Source organism: Festucalex cinctus, chromosome 14 (genome assembly GCF_051991245.1).
Source record: "Festucalex cinctus isolate MCC-2025b chromosome 14, RoL_Fcin_1.0, whole genome shotgun sequence".
Taxonomy (NCBI): domain Eukaryota; kingdom Metazoa; phylum Chordata; class Actinopteri; order Syngnathiformes; family Syngnathidae; genus Festucalex; species Festucalex cinctus.
This window is the reverse complement of record NC_135424.1, coordinates 119,072-137,567: the sequence shown is the minus strand read 5'-3', so window position 1 is coordinate 137,567 and position 18,496 is coordinate 119,072. Positions and strand designations below refer to the sequence as shown.

The 18,496-nt window shown below is 53.4% G+C and overlaps 3 protein-coding genes across 5 annotated transcripts; 1 reads left to right on the top strand and 2 right to left on the bottom strand.

Moving 5' to 3' along the window:
- Positions 1 to 810: 810 nt before the first annotated feature.
- On the bottom strand, positions 811 to 8,016 carry tspan14 (tetraspanin 14). Of its 3 annotated transcripts, XM_077494822.1 has the most exons (9): positions 6,066 to 8,015; positions 4,173 to 4,253; positions 3,268 to 3,318; positions 3,057 to 3,203; positions 2,697 to 2,867; positions 2,492 to 2,617; positions 2,358 to 2,408; positions 1,280 to 1,393; positions 811 to 1,184 (listed from the first exon to the last, which is right to left on the bottom strand). In XM_077494822.1, the coding sequence occupies exons 2-9, from the start codon at positions 4,251 to 4,253 to the stop codon at positions 1,119 to 1,121; spliced, it is 807 nt and encodes a 268-aa protein (XP_077350948.1). In that variant the 5' UTR covers positions 6,066 to 8,015; the 3' UTR covers positions 811 to 1,118. The 3 variants fall into 3 exon arrangements, with proteins under 3 accessions (XP_077350948.1, XP_077350949.1, XP_077350947.1); XM_077494823.1 differs by lacking the exon at positions 4,173 to 4,253 and having other exon boundaries at positions 6,066 to 8,016; XM_077494821.1 differs by lacking the exons at positions 4,173 to 4,253; positions 6,066 to 8,015 and having other exon boundaries at positions 3,268 to 3,895.
- Positions 7,179 to 9,736, top strand: prph2b (peripherin 2b (retinal degeneration, slow)). The gene is made up of 3 exons (XM_077494819.1): positions 7,179 to 7,939; positions 8,611 to 8,857; positions 8,969 to 9,736. Exons 1-3 carry the CDS (start codon positions 7,359 to 7,361, stop codon positions 9,164 to 9,166), a joined length of 1,026 nt encoding a protein of 341 aa, XP_077350945.1. The 5' UTR covers positions 7,179 to 7,358; the 3' UTR covers positions 9,167 to 9,736.
- Positions 9,737 to 10,698: 962 nt separating this feature from the next.
- On the bottom strand, positions 10,699 to 18,203 carry LOC144001584 (uncharacterized). Its single transcript, XM_077496044.1, has 5 exons — positions 18,154 to 18,203; positions 17,080 to 17,274; positions 15,119 to 15,751; positions 12,305 to 12,629; positions 10,699 to 12,057 (listed from the first exon to the last, which is right to left on the bottom strand). The coding sequence occupies exons 1-5, from the start codon at positions 18,201 to 18,203 to the stop codon at positions 11,554 to 11,556; spliced, it is 1,707 nt and encodes a 568-aa protein (XP_077352170.1). The 3' UTR covers positions 10,699 to 11,553.
- Between the last annotated feature and the right edge of the window lie 293 nt (positions 18,204 to 18,496).

The window sequence follows — 18,496 nt, the reverse complement described above, 5'->3', positions numbered from 1 at the left end:
CCAGAAAAGACAGAGTCACTATAATCAATAATAAAACGAGACTCACGTCGCGTATCCTTTTCGGGGACAGCGTCCATGGACGTCAATTCACTTCCATGTTCGGAACCATCGAATTTGTGAACGGGGTCGGGTGGGCCAAGCCAATCATGTAAGTCGACTTCATGTTTCTTGCTAAAATTGCAAAACGCATTCACTAATGCTAACGTTTTTTTTGTTGCTGTTTCCTAATCCCTTTATTGAAATAAATGGAATAATGGTCGAACAAACCATTTTTTAGCAGCTTCCGATTTCTAAACTGGACACAGTAATAATAATAAGAGTTGAGACATTTCTGCGCCATCTAGTGGCCGACTACAGTATTTTCAATGTGCATTGCATTTTTGAACCTGGAGCCAATTGGGTTTCAGTGTCTTGCTCAAGGGCACTTCAACATGGTGACGAGGTGTGAGGTTGCGCAATTTTCTTTCCGCCAGTCAATTTGTGCCCCGCCCCCAGCAGACTATCGAACGGCCTCTGATTGCGACCGACACCGCAACTTGGACGTGCCCCGACAGAAAATGGAGGTCACGCATATGGGGAGACTTTAGCGTGCGGATGTGAAAGTCCTCCCGGGAGGTCCATTCAACACGTTACTGACTTGGTAAACATTCCATCTCCAAAACATCAGTCAACCCCCAAAGATGGAAGCGGGGTGCTAGCCGGCTAATGTCCCTTTGGGACGATCAGGAAGATTGCACTCGGCTTCCCCCCGTGATGTCATAGCACAATGGATTGTGGGTAACTAACAAGACGTCAATCAAGAGCACAACGTGCGTATAAAAAGCTGCTTTAATACATTTCACAGTACAAACACAAGAAGGCGGAGCTTAAGGAATCCAGTGCGTCACTTCCTGAATGTCTTCAGTTTGCTGGTCGGCACGACATGGCGTGGTCATGTGACTTCAGTCCGCCGTCACCTGCCACACGTGACAACCCGAACGGACCAAAGATCCAAAAGACAAAAATCGGCTGCAGCTCGACTGGCGACAAGTTTGCCGGCGCTCAGCATCTCAAGCAAAGTTATCCCGTCCGTCCGTCTGTCCGCCGACCTCCGGCCGTATGTCCGCCCGCCGCCGGGTTCAGTAAGACAAGCGCACCTTTTGAATGTCCGAGATGAGTGACCGGGCCAGGTAGATGCCCACCATCTGCCGGGCAGAACGTGGACCTTACACTTGACAACATTTTCAGCTTTTGAAACTTGTCCTGAATTGAAAGACGATTTGGGACGAACACATCTTACCTGCAGCAGCGAGATGACGACAAAGACGGTGGCCAGTGTGTAAAGGTTTGCAGGTAACCAGTCTTCCAGCGCCGCAACGCAACCTTTCACGTAGATGTCGTCCGGCCACTCGCCCTGAAAACAGATTGCACATGATTGGTGCCAGCAAACAGGAAGTGATGTCACCTTTGGAGCACCCAATGGACTGCGAGTGCTGTCGTCTCGGAAGACGTTTGCCGTCTCGTCCGTTCTTCTGCGGCAAGCGGCCAAACGTCCTCTCGTGAGACCGACCGCAACAGTCCGCTTGCCGTGGACAGTGAGGACCCGGACCCCGTGAGCACCCGGACCCCGTGAGGACCCGGACCCCGTGAGCACCCGGACCCCGTGAGCACCCGGACCCCGTGAGCACCCGGACCCCGTGAGCACCCGGACCCCGTGAGGACCCGGACCCGGACCCCCTGAGCACCCGGACCCCGTGAGGACCCGGACCCCGTGAGCACCCGGACCCCGTGAGGACCCGGACCCCGTGAGGACCCGGACCCCGTGAGGACCCGGACCCCCTGAGCACCCGGGCCCCGTGAGCACCCGGACCCCGTGAACACCCGGACCCCGTGAGGACCCGGACCCCGTGAGCACCCGGACCCCGTGAGCACCCGGACCCCGTGAGGACCCGGACCCGGACCCCCTGAGCACCCGGACCCCGTGAGCACCCGGACCCCGTGAGCACCCGGACCCCCTGAGCACCCGGACCCCCTGAGCACCCGGACCCCGTGAGGACCCGGACCCCGTGAGCACCTGGACCCCGTGAGGACCCGGACCCCGTGAGCACCCGGACCCCGTGAGCACCCGGACCCCGTGAGGATCCGGACCCCGTGAGCACCCGGACCCCGTGAGCACCCGGACCCCGTGAGCACCCGGACCCCGTGAGGACCCGGACCCCGTGAGCACCCGGACCCCGTGAGCACCCGGACCCCGTGAGCACCCGGACCCCGTGAGCACCCGGACCCCGTGAGGACCCGGACCCCCTGAGCACCCGGACCCCGTGAGGACCCGGACCCCGTGAACACCCGGACCCCGTGAGCACCCGCACCGGCCTCACCTTGGCTTTCTTTCTGACGTCGTAGCCACACTGAGTGTTGAGCACCGAGTCCTGGAGAGCAAAAGCAGGTTTGAGTCCAATGTTGGCACTCGCGACACGATGAAGATGAGGAAGACGGCGGCGGGCGGACTCACGGCGGGATCGGCGACGCAGCAGGAGAAGGGAACGCCGCACTTCTCTCTGCTGGGATGCGTCGCGTTACAGCTGAAGTAAACGTTGACGTCCCAGTCGTCGGGATCCTGCGCGCCGCAGCAGCGGTTCTGCGTCACAGACGGGCCCCGCCCCCACCCGCGTTTTACACGGCCGGCCCACGCCGCCGGCCGGCCGGCCGCAGCTTACCGATCTCTGCAGCGAGTCGATCAGGTTCTGCAGGTCGATGTCGTCCCGGTACGCTTTGACGTTGGCCAGGAAGAAGCCGTTGATCCACTCTCGCAGCTGACTCTGGAAGAGGACGGCCAGCACGGCCAGCGCCAGCTCCGCCAGGAAGATCAAGACGATCATGCCGGAAAACTGCCAATGTCAAAACCGTGGGAAACATTTGTCGTCAATCGTGCGCATGACGCGACTCCGGCGAGGAAGGCGGCCGGAGAAAACTTTATTATTATTTTTTTTTCTCCCCTCGTCCACCTTCCTCGTTCCGAAGACTTAGCGTGACGAACGCGGCCGTCAAGCGGCAGAGAACGTTTGGGTGGCGCGTACAAACTTGAGCAGGCAGATGTTTTCGCGGAGCGCGCCCACGCAGCCGGCAAAGCCCAGGACGAAGGTGACGACGCCCACCAGCAGCAGCAACCAGACCGGGTCCAAACCGCGCTGACGGGTCACCTGCGTCAAGTCCAGTAGGACCCCCTGACGAACAAACACAACGGTGGAGATCCGCCGGCATCGTCGGCACGCCGCTTTCACCGTTTACCTTCTCGCTCCACGCCCAAAAGCCCGCCGCCATGAACAGCACGCCGGCCAGCTGCAACACACGCACACGCACGTTTCCAAAAAGATCAATCATGTCGAGGAGCAACATTTCAAAGCGGCGCAAGAACAGCAACGCGTCGTCCGTCCGTCCGTCCGTCCGTCCGTCACTTTTGCTGCCTTCATGAAGGACGTGAGCAAGTGCAAACTGGTCGCGATTGAAAAGCATGGAAAGGTCGCGCCCTTTCTTTTGATCCCGATGACTTTGCAAGCGAACATTGAGGCAAAACTCTGCTGCGACCAATCGCAACTTCTGTCCGTCCGTCCGTCCCATGCCTGAGAAAGGCGAGCCAAAACGTCCTTTCTCCAGTCACTTTTGTTGCAAGTTCATCTCGTTCTCGTCGCAGACCTTCAAAGTGGTTTGGGCCTGCAAAAAACAAAATGGCTTCCGGTTTGCGCCGCCGCGCGCTCGCCATATCTTGTGCGACGACGACCTTGTCGTTTCGTTTGCTCATCAACCACTTGGATCGGATTCACTTTTTCGTTCTTTCTCTTGACTGACCTTGCAACTTGCTTTGTCTCGACGATCGGACCAATTTGCTCTCGTCTGGGCTTCCGCGTGCTTTGTTAGATTTTTTCCCCACATGGGCTCTTCCCGTTTGCATAAGCGCAAAAGTGGCAGCGCAATCTCACGTTGAAGCAATCCGCCTCGCGCCAGCAACCGGGAAACCATTTTTGCTCAGCTGAAAAGTGGGCGGCTTCAAACGAAACCATCAACAATCGGATGACAAAACCAGCTGGCCTTTCAAGCGGGGTGTGTAGACTTTTGCTCGGCAACGTGCGTCCGCTCACGGGAAGCAACAGGATGCGCATGCGTGACAAGCGTGTGGCCGAGAGGACGAAACTCACCCAGAAGATGACGTTGTAGGTGAACATCAGGTATTTGTAGCAGCAGCTGACCTCGCCGTTGTCATAGCGATAATAGTACATCTGATCAACAAACAAACAAACAAACAAACATGCACATCAACAGCAATTTTCAAGCGCTGGAATTTGCTGACGACAAAAGCTTCGTGATCACATTTTGTGCAAGTTCACTCGACCTTTTGGGACATTTGGCCGGAAATGACAAACAGGCTCCGCCCACCCCAATCAAGTTTCAGGAAGTCTTCAAACTTCTTCTTTTTTTTATTATTATTAGTATTATTACTCGTTTCACACTTTCATATACAAAACAATGAATACAAAGCTCAACAAAGCAACACAAATTCACTTCCAAGGGCGTATACAAGAGTCGACAATAAGACGTAAATGTTCTCATATCGCTCAGACTTGATACAATCAAGGGATTGTAAATACAACTCAAATTCTATGAGAAAAACAGCAAAGATGGGGGCCGATTTAAGAAGTCTTTGTTTGTGAAGAAAGAATTTGGCTAAACATCAAATGTGATGAGAGCACCGTCAATCTTCATATTGATTCACTGCTTCAGAAAGTTTCCGTTGCTCCATTACGAGGGAATCGCAACAGACATCAAATCTTGGAGCGCTTCCATTTGACAAGAAGACAAACTCCTCCCCGTCACTGGCGTATATGGAACGGAAGAGGCGGGACTGTTTTTGCACATCAGCTTGTTTCCGGTTCGGTTCGCGACGTGTGGGCTGGCGTCAAAAACATTTGTGCTTCCGACTTTGGGTCCCTTGGTTGCGCGTTCGCAACCTGGTGTGCAAAATCACGTCCCGCCTCTCCCGTGGCACGTCCCACAGTGGAAATCCTTCCACACGCCCCGCGGATGCATCGCCAATTGTGGAGAGCAAGTCAGGATCAATCTCCCGGCAATGGCTTCCTTTCACTTTGGCTCTCCCGCGATGACTCGCTCCAATTTGGTGCCGTCCGTCACGTGACATCAACAAATGCAGTCAAGGGAGAATTTTCATTCATTTTTTCACGAGTAACAACTTTGCTTATCCAAGAAAAAACTCCAACTAAAAAATCCAGACATGAGAATTATGGAGATAAAGTTGTGCAGTATTTTCTATTTACTAAATAAAGTTGGTCCCCCTCATGTCCTGGTATCAATAAACATTGAATAAATGTATAGATGATCATATTTTAGAATTGAATAACTCATTTAAAGCATGTCCTGGTTTCAACCCAATATAAAAGGGAAGATCACATCGCAATTTGTTGATGCATTGCCATCTCCCTTCATTATTTGAAATTCTGCCCAGCACGATTACAACCTGCAACATTGGCTCCATCTTTCAAAAAGTCCAAATCCATTTCACAATATATGAACGTTTTGGTATCGGCCCCGCGCCTCCGGAAAAGGAAGGAAGGACCATCGGATCATCTCCAGGCTGCATCGCTTCCAACTGCAAACTGCAAACTTCCAACTTCCAACCGCAAACGCTTCCAATCGCCAGCACAGTTCAAAGAACAGCAAGAAAATCCAAACATGCCAACACGTCACGCGAATAATGACCTTCTTTTCTGTCTTGGCATCGAGTTTTCTTGTCATATTTATAAAAGAGAGAGATGATAATGATGATAACTAAAGATGTTGCATGCATTTCAAATGAACTAAATAAACAAAGCTCACGTCATCTTTTTTTTCTTTTTTTTTTGTATCTAGATCTTAACCACCGCAAGCATCAAACTTCTCTTGATTATTTAGTTGGCGTTTGGAGCATATCGACTTTGTTTGCAGATCACCGGAAGCGGCTAACGGCAACAAAGCTAGCCAGCAACGAGGGCGTGAAGCAAGTCAAAGAAGAGAGAAAAAAAAGTGGCTCAACTCACCTCGGCTCCTCACCAACAACTTGATCAGATTTTTGTTGTCAAGATGACGACAGGAAAGTCTTTTCTTTTCCGGTGCGTGTGTTGTGAAGGTTTCCTCACGATACTTGAAAAGTTGAAGGAAGTGCATCAAGTGGGTGGAGTGAACCATGGCGAGACTTGAAGAACGAGCACGTTTGAGTTGGCGACTGCAGCATCGAGGGGGCGCTCGAGCACAAACGCGATCACATTCATCCGCAATAACGACAAGAAGAAAAACAAGCACCGCTGATCTTGACGTCAAACTCACTAATGTGAATGTACGACTGGATGACCGATAGTCCATATGATTATGATGATGATGATGATGATGATGATGATGATGATGATGATGATGATGATGCGCCCGTGCAAGCCTTTGAGCGACAAGGCGGCCATCTTGCTCCTCCCATCTTTTTTTTTTTTTGCTCCTCCCATCTCTCGAGCAGACGACTGGAAACTATCCAGAATAGTCCAGATTAGACATATACAGCTAGTATAGGGCTGGGGGGGTGGTATGTTTTAACAAGTTAAAAAAATATATACAAATAATAACCCATTTTCTTTTTCACTCATTTCCCTTATTGAATTCTTTTTTATTATGTGCTGCTAGAAATGGGAGCCATCCCAAAGGGATCAATCAAGTCAAGTCTAAGTATCAAGTCGACACCGCAATGTAGATTTGGCAGATGCATTTTTTTGTTGAATTGCAGTTACAATTCTTTAATTATATGCTTTATTGAACCAACTGTTGCAAACTTACAGTAAATATCAACAAGACGATCAAACCAATGCAACAATCCAACAAAACAAAACAGTTGATCCCCCCCGAGACCCTTGTGAGGAATAAGAAAATGGACGGATGGACGGATGGACGATCCTGCCCCCGTTATGATCCGTCACTGTCATCCAATCAATCACGAGTCTCAAATGGTGCTTGTGGGAGCCAATAAGTGAAACGGGATCATCAAGCTTGAGAATCAGCGAGCTAGCGACAGCGGGTAGATTTCCACGCCAGGGCGGCACGCTAATTGGGGGCGGCACGCCCCGCCCCCAATTAGCGTAAGCCCCGCTTATGGGCTCAGCTAATTGGCTTGGGGGCTGAAGGAGCCGACACGGGCCACTTTGTGCCACCGGCGAAGCCGCGACGAACGAGCCTTTGCGAGCTGCGGCGGCCATGCGAGCCCCCCCGGACCCCCGCCAGCACGGCCTGGCCTGACGGACGCCGAGCAATCTCCCGGCTTCGCCACAGTCGCTCTGCCGCGAGCAAAGCTCAAGATGCCCTTCATGCCGCTCAAGTTCAACCTGCAGAAGCGGGTCAAGCTGGCCCAGGGCCTGTGGATCCTCTACTGGCTGTCGGTCCTGGCGGGCGTCGTCCTCTTGGGCCTGGGCGTCTTCTTCAAGGTGGAGCTGCGCAAGAGGAGCGAGCTGATGGACGAGAGCGAGAGCCACCTGGTGCCCAACCTGCTGATCCTGGCGGGGCTGCTGGCCGCCGCCCTCAACGCCTTCGGCGGCAAAGTGTGCCACGACTCGCTGGACCCGCTCAAGTACGCCAAGTGGAAGCCCGCGCTCGGGAGGTTCCTGCTGGGCTGCTGCGCCTTCAACGTGCTGCTGCTGCTGCTGGCGCTGCTCTGCTTCCTCATGCAGTTCGCCGTCTACCTGACGCTGTCGCAGGGCCTGAAGAACAGCGTCCGCTTCTACAAGGACACCGACACGCCGGGACGCTGCTTCATGAAACGCACGCTGGACCTGACGCAGATCGAGTTCCGCTGCTGCGGCGGCGTCAACTTCAGGGACTGGTTCGAGGTGCAGTGGATCAGCAACCGCTACCTGGACATGAGCAACGGCGAGGTCAAAGAGTGAGTTGGGTCGCCGTCCCGTCCCGTCGCGAGCGCGCAAAACGCCGTTCGGCCTTACAAAAGAATCGCGGGCAACGCTAATGACAATCAGGTCAGCGCAGGATGAAGGAGGATTACAGGGTGAGAGTTCTCCTAAATCCTTTTAATCCGCCGCCGTGCCATCTTTTCCGACATGACAAGGTCAGTGACGTCCGCGCGGGCTCTGACACGCGTCGGGCCCCGTGTCCGCTCTGGCCTTAGGCCGCCGCCCACGCCATTCGGAACGTCCGTCACACCTTAGATCCAAGCCGCGTGACGCTCGGGCAAAATCCTCCCAAACCTTTCGAGAAGGCCAAACGAGCTCAGTTCGGTTGTCAACAAAACCGGCGGGAATTCGGGTGAGCAACGCTTTCCCGCACAGCGTCACAAGCTAATTCGAAAGCTGCGGGACCTTCGAGGGCCGGAGTCCTGCAGGTTTTGGACGTTTCCGTTGTCCAACACATCTAATCTGCGACCGGCTCATCGGCAAGCTCTGCAGAAGGCTGCTCACGATTCTAATCGGCTTGTGTTGGAAGGGGGAAACCTCCAAAACCCTCTCCAGGCCCGAGCGGGACTTGGGGCCTTCTCAGGCACAACCGGGCCCGAACCAAAGTTGTTAGCGTGCGCGCGTGACTCGGGCCTTTGCCTTGCAGCCGCGTCATGAGCAACGTGGAGGGAAAGTTCCTGATGGACAGCGTCCCCTTCAGCTGCTGCAACCCGGGCTCGCCTCGCCCTTGCATCCAGCACCACCTGACCAACAACTCGGCCCACTACGACTACGACCACCGCAGCGAGGAGCTCAACATCTGGACCCGGGGCTGCCGCGAGGCCCTCTTCGCCTACTTCAGCGGCCTGATGAGCGCCCTCGGCGCGCTGGTCGCCGCCATCGTTCTGCTGCAGGTGAGTCTCGCCCCTCGTTGGCAAAAGACGAGGATCGGGGAGCGTTTGCGGAAGCGGCGTGAAAGTCTCCCTCGCCCGCCCTTGTCACCCGCGTGCGTGCGTGTGTTGCAGTGCGCGGACATGGCGGGCCTCAAGTACCTGAGCACGGCCCTGGAGACCATGAGCGACCCCGAGAACCCCGAATGCGAGAGCGAAGGCTGGCTGCTGGAGAAGAGCGTCAAAGAGACGCTGGTGGAGATGCTGGCCAAAATCAAGACGCTGGGGAAGTCCAACCACGTCCAGGAGGGGGACGAGGCGCCCGACGCCTGAACCACCAAAACCCACCCAAATCCAACACACGCGTACACAATGTAAATACGTGCTGCCACCTTCCATCATCGTCATCACACTTTTGCACTCTCACACTGTAAATAACTTCACAAGTCCAATGAACAGAAAATCGTGAAAGTTCTTATTACAGCTCAAACAGTTTTGGTTGTTTTTTTTTTTCACTTTTGCAGCATGCACGGACACACACACACGTTTGTCTTTGTATCATTGTGGGGACTTCTCGTTGACCTCATGCCTAACCCTAACGTCAACCATCTCCTCCCATTCCTTAACCCTAACCTCAACCGTTGTAACCCAATTCCAAGATAAACTCTAAAAGCAAGTCTTGAGGCTCAAAAAGAGGTCTGAAATTGCGGGGACCACCAAAATGTCCCCACAATTTCAAGTCGGCACCCACAATGGTAGTTAAACCTGGATAAATACACGTGTATGGGCCCCACAAATGGAGCACAAACACAGACACACACACACACGTTCATGTTTTGTAGGCAGATATTTGTTGTGTTTTCTTGTTAGTGTGAAAAGGTATAAAGAGATTGTGATTGACAAGCAAGCGTCCGCCTCATTTTTGCTCTCGTGTGCACATGTGCAACTGCTCTTCGGACCTTCCTCAGTCACCATTTTCAAATTGGGAGGACTGACAACAACAAGCCATCAGTGACCTCTGACCTGAAGTCAAAAATCAAACCAAAGCGCTGGCTGGGATTAGTGGCTCACCACGTGACTGACTGGCGGCTGATGCAGACATCAATGTGGCCACCAGAGGGCCCTCTTGCCCACTGCCTGCATCTCATCACCATTCAAAATTAGGTTCAAAGCAGATCAGCGGCATATTCTTCGAATGATCTGAGGCCTCCAAGGTGATTTTTTGGTTGTTGGTTTAGAATTTGCCAAAGTGCCAGTAACAGCCAATCAGGGACTCGTGGTCAAAGGTGCGACCAACGAGTGTCAATCATTGATGGCCCTGCGCACGCGGTGGATTACAAACAAAAATGTTCAAGTGGTGATCGGACAGCATTCGAGGGAGACCTCAACAGTCAACTTGTTGTAATCCCCAATCCTGGTCCTTGAGGGCCAGCAGGTTTGAGACGTTTCGGTCCTCCAACACAGCTGATTCCAATTATCAGCAAGTTCTGCGCAACCATCGCCATCTTTCGACTCGGTTGCATCGGGGGCCGGAAGCTTGGAAAACCTGCAGGACCGGGATGGGAGAAGCCCCGCCTCCGCATACGACGGCCGCGCTGGGCTCGGAAAGGCAGACGCCAACATAAGCGTCCTCCCGCACCGGCCGATCACTTGATGGAGATGGAGCGAGTGGCTGGGGGGAGGCCAGTCGGGCCCGAGTGACCCCACCCTGGAGAAAAGTCTGACATTGGATGGACGGAAATGAGTCATGAAGACGGATTCATGGTCAAAGTTCCGGCCTTCGGCACAGGTGGCCACCGACGAGCGCCAAAACGCACGAGTGGCAACTGTCGGCAGCAGTTTTGCAACTTAGGAACACGAGTGAGTTTTCAGTTTACAGATTTATTACAAAATGAACACGTCAAGGCTTTGTGCTAATTAGCAAACACGACACTGATGCAATACAACATGGAGGCTAAAGTGTGAACCACAAGCTTTTTTTTTTTTCCTCTTTTTCAAACAAAACTTTCAGCCGAGCCGTCAATGTCAACAACACGCCGTCTTTGCTGTCAAACGGACCAATCGGTGATGGATAAAAAGGTTGGTGAAAGGTGAGGAAGAAATGGTACCATTTGGTACCATTTGGGACCCATTTGGGTTCCATTTGGCACCATTTGGGACCCATTTGGTACCATTTGGGAACATTTGGGGCCCATTTGGGCCCATTTGGGTTCCATTTGGGCCCATTTGGGTTCCATTTGGCACCATTTGGGACCCATTTGGGCCCATTTGGGCCCATTTGGGACCATTTGGGACCCATTTGGGCCCATTTGGGACCCATTTGGGACCCATTTGGGCCTTTGCTGCTGCTGCCGAGCACGACAACGGCGCCGTCGCCGTCGCCGTCGCCACGCAAGCAAGCGGCCCCCTGGACATTGAGACCGTTTTGACAACATTGCTCCAAATTGCAAACTACAAAGATGGCCGAGCAGCTTCATGCATACCACAACACGGACTCAACAAACGGAACAAGCGGCTGATGGGGAGGAGGCGGGCAGACGAGGCGCGGAAACGCCGCCATGGCGTTTTCCATCCAATTTCATCCGGCCGAGACAAAACAAAAAACCCAAAAAGTGTTCAAGTGGGGGGGGGGGAGGTCTGCTTCTTCTTGTTGGGGGCGGGGGGGGGGGCAACCTTCCCACCGCGTTTTCTATGTACACTCGCCGCGGCGCCTCCGGCAGTCAGTCGGAGTCGGACTCGATGGGCGCCGTCTCGTCGAGGACGGCCCTCTTGGCGGCGGCGTCCAGGTGCGCCTTCTTGTGGCGGGAGAAGCTGGACGAGTGCATGAAGGTCTTGTTGCAGGCGGCGCAGGTGAAGGTCTTGCTCTTGGCCTTGGCTCGCTTGCCGCCGTCCACCGCCGCCACCTGGTGGCTGAGCTGATGGCGCGCCAGGCTGGCGGTGTGGCTGAAGCGTTTGCCGCACAGGCCGCAGCCGTGACTCTCCGGAGCGGCGCCGTCGCCGTCGTCGTCGTCGTCGTCTTCCTCTTCTTCACGCTGGTCCTGGAGCGCGTCGGGGCCTCGCTTGGCGCGGCGGCGGCGGCGCCGGTTCTTCTTGCACAGCGTGTAGAAGTTGGGCTTGTCGCGCGAGCACAACTTGAGGCGGATCTTCAGATCCGACGAGCTTTCGGCCACGTTCTCCTTGCCGGGTTGCGCGTAGCTGTCCAGAAGCTCCTTCACGTGCGTCACCTGCGCGGTGGCAAAGTTGACCTGCAATCTCCGGCACACTTGCAGAAAAAGACCACGTTGGAAACTTTCCACCGGAATGACTCAAATGATATTTTTGGCTCCGGGTCAAACTTTTTGGGCTGCAGCCGCCAGCCGCAATTGCGAGCGAGGCGCTCGAACGGCGTTCCCGTCCGCTGCTGCAAGCGACGGGCTGGGCGGGAAGCCGCCGGCATTCCGGTGGAAAGCGTCAAAAGGTGCGAGGACTCACCTGATGCTTGGAAAGCGCCGCCGACGTGCGGAAACTCATCTCGCACTGCGGGCAGGCGTAGAACTTGTCTCCGGCCGCCCCCGCCGGCAGCAGGGCCGCCGCCGGCCTCCGCCGCTTGGCCTTCTTGCCCTTGAGCGAGGGCCGGTGGGCGGAGCGTGCGGGCGCGGCGTGGGCGTGGGCGTGGCCGGCGACCGGGCCGTCCTTGGCCTTCTTGTGGATGAGGCGGTGTCGCGACAGGCTGGAGCTGTGGTTGAACTCCTTCCCGCAGATGTTGCACGGGTGGATGCGACGCTTGCCGTGCAGGCGCAGGTGACTCCCCAGCATCCTGAGGGACAGGCACAAGTGGGCGGGGCGTTACACGCAAGGCGGGTGCCAGGCAGCTTCACTCCTGTGGCAACGTGCAACTTGGAGGTCAACAAAGGTCAAATGGATTGAGACACGAGTGAAAATCCTGATCAAAAGTTTGCAAGCCGGATCGAAAAGGAGTCTTCCAAATATGTGCAGCGTAACAGCAGAGAGCCGCTTCACCATGTTAGCTTGGAAGCTATTTGACACCGGCAATTTTCTACCACTTTCTGTTTTGCAGCAATTAGCATTAGAATATAGCTAACTTTCATCATTATTCTCAAATCTTTTTACAACGGCCTTTTGCAACATGGGCCTGGTTGATCTCTTATACTCTGCTGCCACCTGCTGGCCGTTTTTTGTCATTACTACCATTGCTTCAATCATTGTCTTCAGTTGCGCGGCTGCAACCGAGTGCCTTCTGTATGCTCTAGTGTGAGAAAAACACAAAAGGTATAAATACGTCTTCGGGACACTTAAAACATATAGAATAGAACGTATTTATACGTTGTTGCGAGCAAAGGAGTTAAAGGCACGGACCTCCTTTCAAATGGACAATCAAGTGAAGAGGATGGCCTTCCTGACAACAAAACGCTCCGTGGACCTTCCACCAGCCTGGCAAAGATCGGCCGGCGTCCGCTTGCGTGGACGAGCGCCACCGCCGCCAATCGTGGAAACGGAAGCGCGTCGTCACATGTGATCAACGATGACACCATGTCCCGTTTTCAGAAGGTTTGGCAAACAAACAAACAAATAAATAAAAAATCTTGTTGAAGAATCTCCATCTTGACAGGGCGCAAGGAATTTGTCACCAGTAGTTGGCGCCACTGGACGACGGCAGCAAATTCATCCGGGCGTCCTCAAAACTTCTCACCGTCTTCAAGCCGCCCAATGACGAACATTCAATCAAACGTGCGGCCCAAAAGTCAAACGGCCTTCTCGCACTCTCGCGCACAATGATGACATCACATCTGCAGATTGAGGGCGGCAAGTCATTTGGTGCCCTCGGCCAACATGCCCGTGCCAATCAATCAATCAATCAATCAATCACATAGATATTTAATTGCACACCACACAATACATAGCAAATTTCACTCCAAATACAAAAGTAAAACTTTTACTATACATTTGTTGCCATGAAACCAGCACGCAATTCTTATCTTGTATAAATGAACGTGTTTATGTGAAGCAACGATTGATGCTAATCTATTTGCAAACACCTGGACTGGACCGGCTTCTTTTTCAAGCCAGCAAGCAGTAGCATAGATGTCACCGTGGCGTCAACAATTGGTTATTTTTACAGACAATTAGGATTGACTGACAAACACGCCTCGCTTGGGCCAATTTCTCTTTCCTCCGCCTTTCACTGCTTTCTTAATGAGAGAGCTTGGACCTTTTTTTTCTTTTTCTTTTTGCCCTGCAATTTGGCACCCCCCCCACTTGATGGCGCCCTAGGTGATCACCGAGTTGGCCTGGAGGGCTGGCGGGAAATTGAAAGGCCAAGCCAGCCTGAAGATGATTGGCTTGTCAACAGCCGACACGTTCATCTGCTCAGGACAAATCAAAAGACGGCATGACGGACGGACGGACGGACGCGTCAGTTGCAACGAAAAACACGACAAGGAAGTTGCTCCCTCACCATTGGAACAGTTGCAAAAATGAAAAATTCACAGCACAAGCTCATTTGGTACTTGCGTGTTCAACATGAACGGATGACATGTGACTTTTCGCCCTTTTTTTTTTTTTTTAATTCTTCACCATTTCAACATCATTCAAAATAATGCTGACAAAGAAAAATATACAAATATGATATAATACATACAGTTTATGAGGCACTTGCTAATGCAAGCACACATTGAGTTTGTCCACTTGGCAAGCATATTCCGTTCCCCTTCATCTGGATTGGAAACATAGAAGGGCCAAAAGATGCCTTGTGAAAATTCAACGGCACTAAAAAACTATCCACCAGAGGATGCGAGAACTGCGCAAATGGAAATCAACCTGACTTTTTGAACAGATGAGCCGCTTTCAAGGTGGTGACATGACGCCGACGATATATTGTGCCGGTTTCAACCATATTGCCATTATCGTTACATCCCTACTCATTAACCAGTCCAGCCGATGAACTCGAGGGTTCACGCCGGCTGCCAAGTCGCCGCCGCTTGCCGAGACGCTCGCAGACTCGTGCCAATTGTCAGGAGGCTTGCCCAAGTGCGCATGGACGCAACACGGACGCACGGCGATGCCGTCGCTCGATGTGGAAAGACTCGCCAGATGTGCACCAACCATCACAATCAAACGTTTTGCGCAACGCTGCAGCCAATTCATCGGTTACGAGCGCGCAGAGTCACCCGCCACCTTGCGGCTGATGTTGCGCAACTGTCGCGAAGTGACGGCGACTCAACGGGAAGCCATTTTGCAAATGGCCGTGATGGCAAAACGGCCGGCGGTATCGCGGAGAGGACCCACCTGCTGCCCTTGAAGGTCATGCCGCAGTGCTGGCAGGCGTAGCGCGCGTCCTGCTGCGCCGGCTCCAGGGCGCGCTTGGCGGCGGCGGCCGAAGCGGGGGCGGCGGCCATCTTGGCGGCGTGCGTCTGCTGGTGGCGGTACAGGCTGGAGGCGTGGCTGTAGCACTTGCCGCAGTAGCCGCAGCGGTAGCGCCGCTCGTCGGGCTCCGTGTCGGCCCGGTCCGAGTCGGCCTCGCCGTCCGGATGACCGCCCACCTCCACCAGGATCTGGTGGTGGCCCTCGCCGTCCTCGTCCTCGTCGTCGTCGTCGTCCTCGTCCGACTCCATCTTGATCTCCACGCTCTGCTCCGTCACCTCGCACGGGTACACCTCCTCGTAGGGCGCGAAGAAGGCCTCGTCCGCCTCCATCTTCAGCTGCTCGCCGCTCAGCTCCGACGGCTCGTCCGAGTCCTTCTTGACGCACGAGATGGTGAACTTGGAGCCCACCTCGGCCCACTTGACCACGTACTCGATGGGCTGCGTGTCCAGCTCCACCGTGATGAAGTCGGCGCCGAGGGCGTCCGCCTCCGACACGGCCAGCTGCGCCTCCGAGTCGTCCATCGTCAGGCGGCGAGCCCGGCGGTCCCAGCGGCGGCTGAAACACACACACACGGGTTACGGTTATGGGAATTTCGGGGAAGGCCGGCAAACCGCTGGCCAGACGGACGAAGCAAAACGCCTCTCACAGTTACGCCTCACCCCGATTAGTCAATAAGAGAGGTCGCTATTGCAAGGGTTGTATTTGCTGACCATGGGAAGCTTCTGGAGACTGGCATGAGATGAGATGAGATGCGCGCGTGCGCTTTTTAGGGCCGCCAGCCCGCCAGCCCGCCTCGGAAAGCTTTCCTGCAGCGCGGCGGGAAACCTCGGGCACCTTCTTGGCGCTCGGAAGAGGCCAAATGACATACTTGTCATCAAGTCTGGCCGACAAGCAAGTGCTCGCTGCACGCCCAATGCCGTGACGTCACCAGCAAGCAGGAGGCGAGCACCGAGCAGCACATCCATTATTCAAATGGATCTCAATGGCAACTTATTGGCGGCGAGCTCGCGCGCCGAATATTCAGGAAACGCGGACAAATTGCTACCAAATGTTCACAAGCGTCGCGAATGTCGGCGTCGTCGCCGTCGCAAAAGGCGCGAGGACAATTGTGTCCTTCCCCAGTCAAGTTCCAGGGCTCGGCTGGGCTCGGCCGGGCTCGGGGGCAGTGACGAGGAAAACGGCGGAAGGATTTGCTTTTTTTTTCTCCCCTCTCTCTCTCTCTCTCCTTCTTCCCTCGCCCCCATTTCTGGTTTGCGGCGGCTAGTCAAGCGCGCACAAAAGACGCCATGAGCAGCGCGACGACTCGCCGCGACCAACTTTGGCGTTTTGGGAACTCACCGAGCAGGAAAACGTCAAATGAGAAGCTTAAGGTTGCCGGCGGAGACGCTCACAATAAACAGGAAGAAGCGGACGTGGACACAAAGCATTGTGGGAAACGATTAAATGGTTGCCAGCAACGGAAGCGCTGCTTCAAAATAAAAGCGCAACCCTCAAGTAGGATAGTAGTGGACGGCACGTCATATCCGGAAGCGGTCAAGCGGTCAAGAAACGAAAGCGAGAATGACGAGCGGACGTGATTCGAACTTGGTTCAATTGTTGCAGACAGACGGGGAGCGTCAAGCGAACGTTCACGTGACCACATACATACACGGCGCCACACTCGCGATGTAACGCGCTCTCCGATTGGCTGAATATGTCCCGCCTCAAACTAAACTTGTCCAGAACGACTGCAGGCAAGAATAAATGTTTCGGAATACGGACATTTGGGGGCAGGATGGTTTAGAAACAAACACATGTCGCTGGCGCACACTTGACGTGGTCGACGTCAACACGGCATGTGAAGCTCATTCAGTTTCTTTCCAACCAATCACATGGCTCCTTACATCGGCCTGCGGTCGCTGGAGTCAGGACTTTGTTTTCCAAACGGACCGCTGCTTTTTGGCTTCCATTTGACATCCGCCAAACCACGCTGTTGCCGTTTACCCGGAGGACAGACTGCTTTGGATCCTGGACGGGAAAGTGAGCGGACAACTGGACACGGGCGTACTCCTGGGCAGTGGGCGGGATATTCGCCGCATCTGATTGGGGCAGCTTATGCGCATGTTGCTCTATCGTGGTTGTGATTGGCTGGCTGGCGGCAAGAAGAACGAACGCAAGGATAGAAAATTAGAAATGCGCGCTTAAAATTGAGAAACGGCCATAGTCTTATTTTGTATCAGTCCGAGCTGTCCAACTTTTTACTCTGACGGCCACATTATAGAAAAATTTAAGATTGCATGGGCCACTTGGATGTTTTTTGTTTTCATTTATTTTTGAACTGCTCTCTATAAAAGCGAATTGTTTATGATTTATGATGATGGCATCATTTCGGGCAGGAAGGAGCCCACATTTGTTCCGAAATCTGCTCGTTTTTTTTAAACAGCCCGTCAATAAAGAAAGAGTACCCACGTCATCATAAATCGACTATGTCATTGCAATCAACTGTAACTTCCATCCCCTTTACAGGCCATATATATATCTAGCACAGACTGCCTGCCAATATGACTATATTAAACCTCGTGTGTACAAAAACTGAGGCAAAACACAATCACAAGTGTTAACGAGTAGCAGCAGCAAAGCATGATGGGAAAGCCTCCTACGATTCTGTTGCTCTCCAAGTTAGCAGCACTTTGTATACAGCAACGCCTGTTCTTAATCGCTTTATAAATAAAGTTGAGTTGAGTTATTCTCTTCGATTGGTCTTGGGGAAATTTCACATGTGCAGGAAGCAAACTTCAGAGCTTCTTTAGCACTCTTAGGTTGTGTTTTTTTTCTTGGCTTAAGCTTAAACCATACGCCAATATGCGGTCGGTCCCTTGTGAACGCACATTTATCATTGCAAAATGAAACTTCTGCTGCAGAACATTCTCAATGGGCTCAAATGTTTCCCTTTGACGCGACGTCCATATTGTTTGCACCTTCTTGACATGGTTGCGGTCTCATTGAAGGCCTTGGCCCCTCCCAACATGTTTGTTGCATTCAAATCGTCCCCACTTGCTCCATCGAAATCCAGTCGGTCTTCTTCAGTGCATTCAAAACAATCATAATCATGTTCAACTATCGGCTGCTGATTTACATCTGCAACTTGCCACATGAAACTTATTTATATTTTCAATCTTTTGTCAGAGATTCGAGTGCTGGACACAAACTTTCAAGTTCCTCCAACGTGCAGCCGCCAATCACAGCAGCCGACCGACCGACCGACACGTCGCCTTCACTTGGGTGTGAAGGAGGGAACGTTTGAAGGCCTTCAACGTTACT

What these genes read in the sequence shown, in the direction of transcription:
- tspan14 (XM_077494821.1), bottom strand. Translation starts at nt 3,597, where the DNA reads ATGGGACGGACGGACGGACAGAAGTTGCGATTGGTCGCAGCAGAGTTT. An exon ending in TTTGGGCGTGGAGCGAGAAG is followed by an intron (nt 3,204 to 3,267) that starts GTAAACGGTGAA and finishes TTTGTTCGTCAG; the next exon opens with GGGGTCCTACTGGACTTGAC. An exon ending in ACGTCAGAAAGAAAGCCAAG is followed by an intron (nt 1,394 to 2,357) that starts GTGAGGCCGGTG and finishes ATCTGTTTTCAG; the next exon opens with GGCGAGTGGCCGGACGACAT.
- LOC144001584 (XM_077496044.1), bottom strand. Translation starts at nt 18,203, where the DNA reads ATGTTGGGAGGGGCCAAGGCCTTCAATGAGACCGCAACCATGTCAAGA. An exon ending in TCCAGCGACCGCAGGCCGAT is followed by an intron (nt 15,752 to 17,079) that starts GTAAGGAGCCAT and finishes TGTGTGTTTCAG; the next exon opens with CCGCCGCTGGGACCGCCGGG. An exon ending in ATGACCTTCAAGGGCAGCAG is followed by an intron (nt 12,630 to 15,118) that starts GTGGGTCCTCTC and finishes CCTGTCCCTCAG; the next exon opens with GATGCTGGGGAGTCACCTGC.
- prph2b (XM_077494819.1), top strand. Translation starts at nt 7,359, where the DNA reads ATGCCCTTCATGCCGCTCAAGTTCAACCTGCAGAAGCGGGTCAAGCTG. An exon ending in AGCAACGGCGAGGTCAAAGA is followed by an intron (nt 7,940 to 8,610) that starts GTGAGTTGGGTC and finishes TTTGCCTTGCAG; the next exon opens with CCGCGTCATGAGCAACGTGG. An exon ending in CCGCCATCGTTCTGCTGCAG is followed by an intron (nt 8,858 to 8,968) that starts GTGAGTCTCGCC and finishes CGTGTGTTGCAG; the next exon opens with TGCGCGGACATGGCGGGCCT.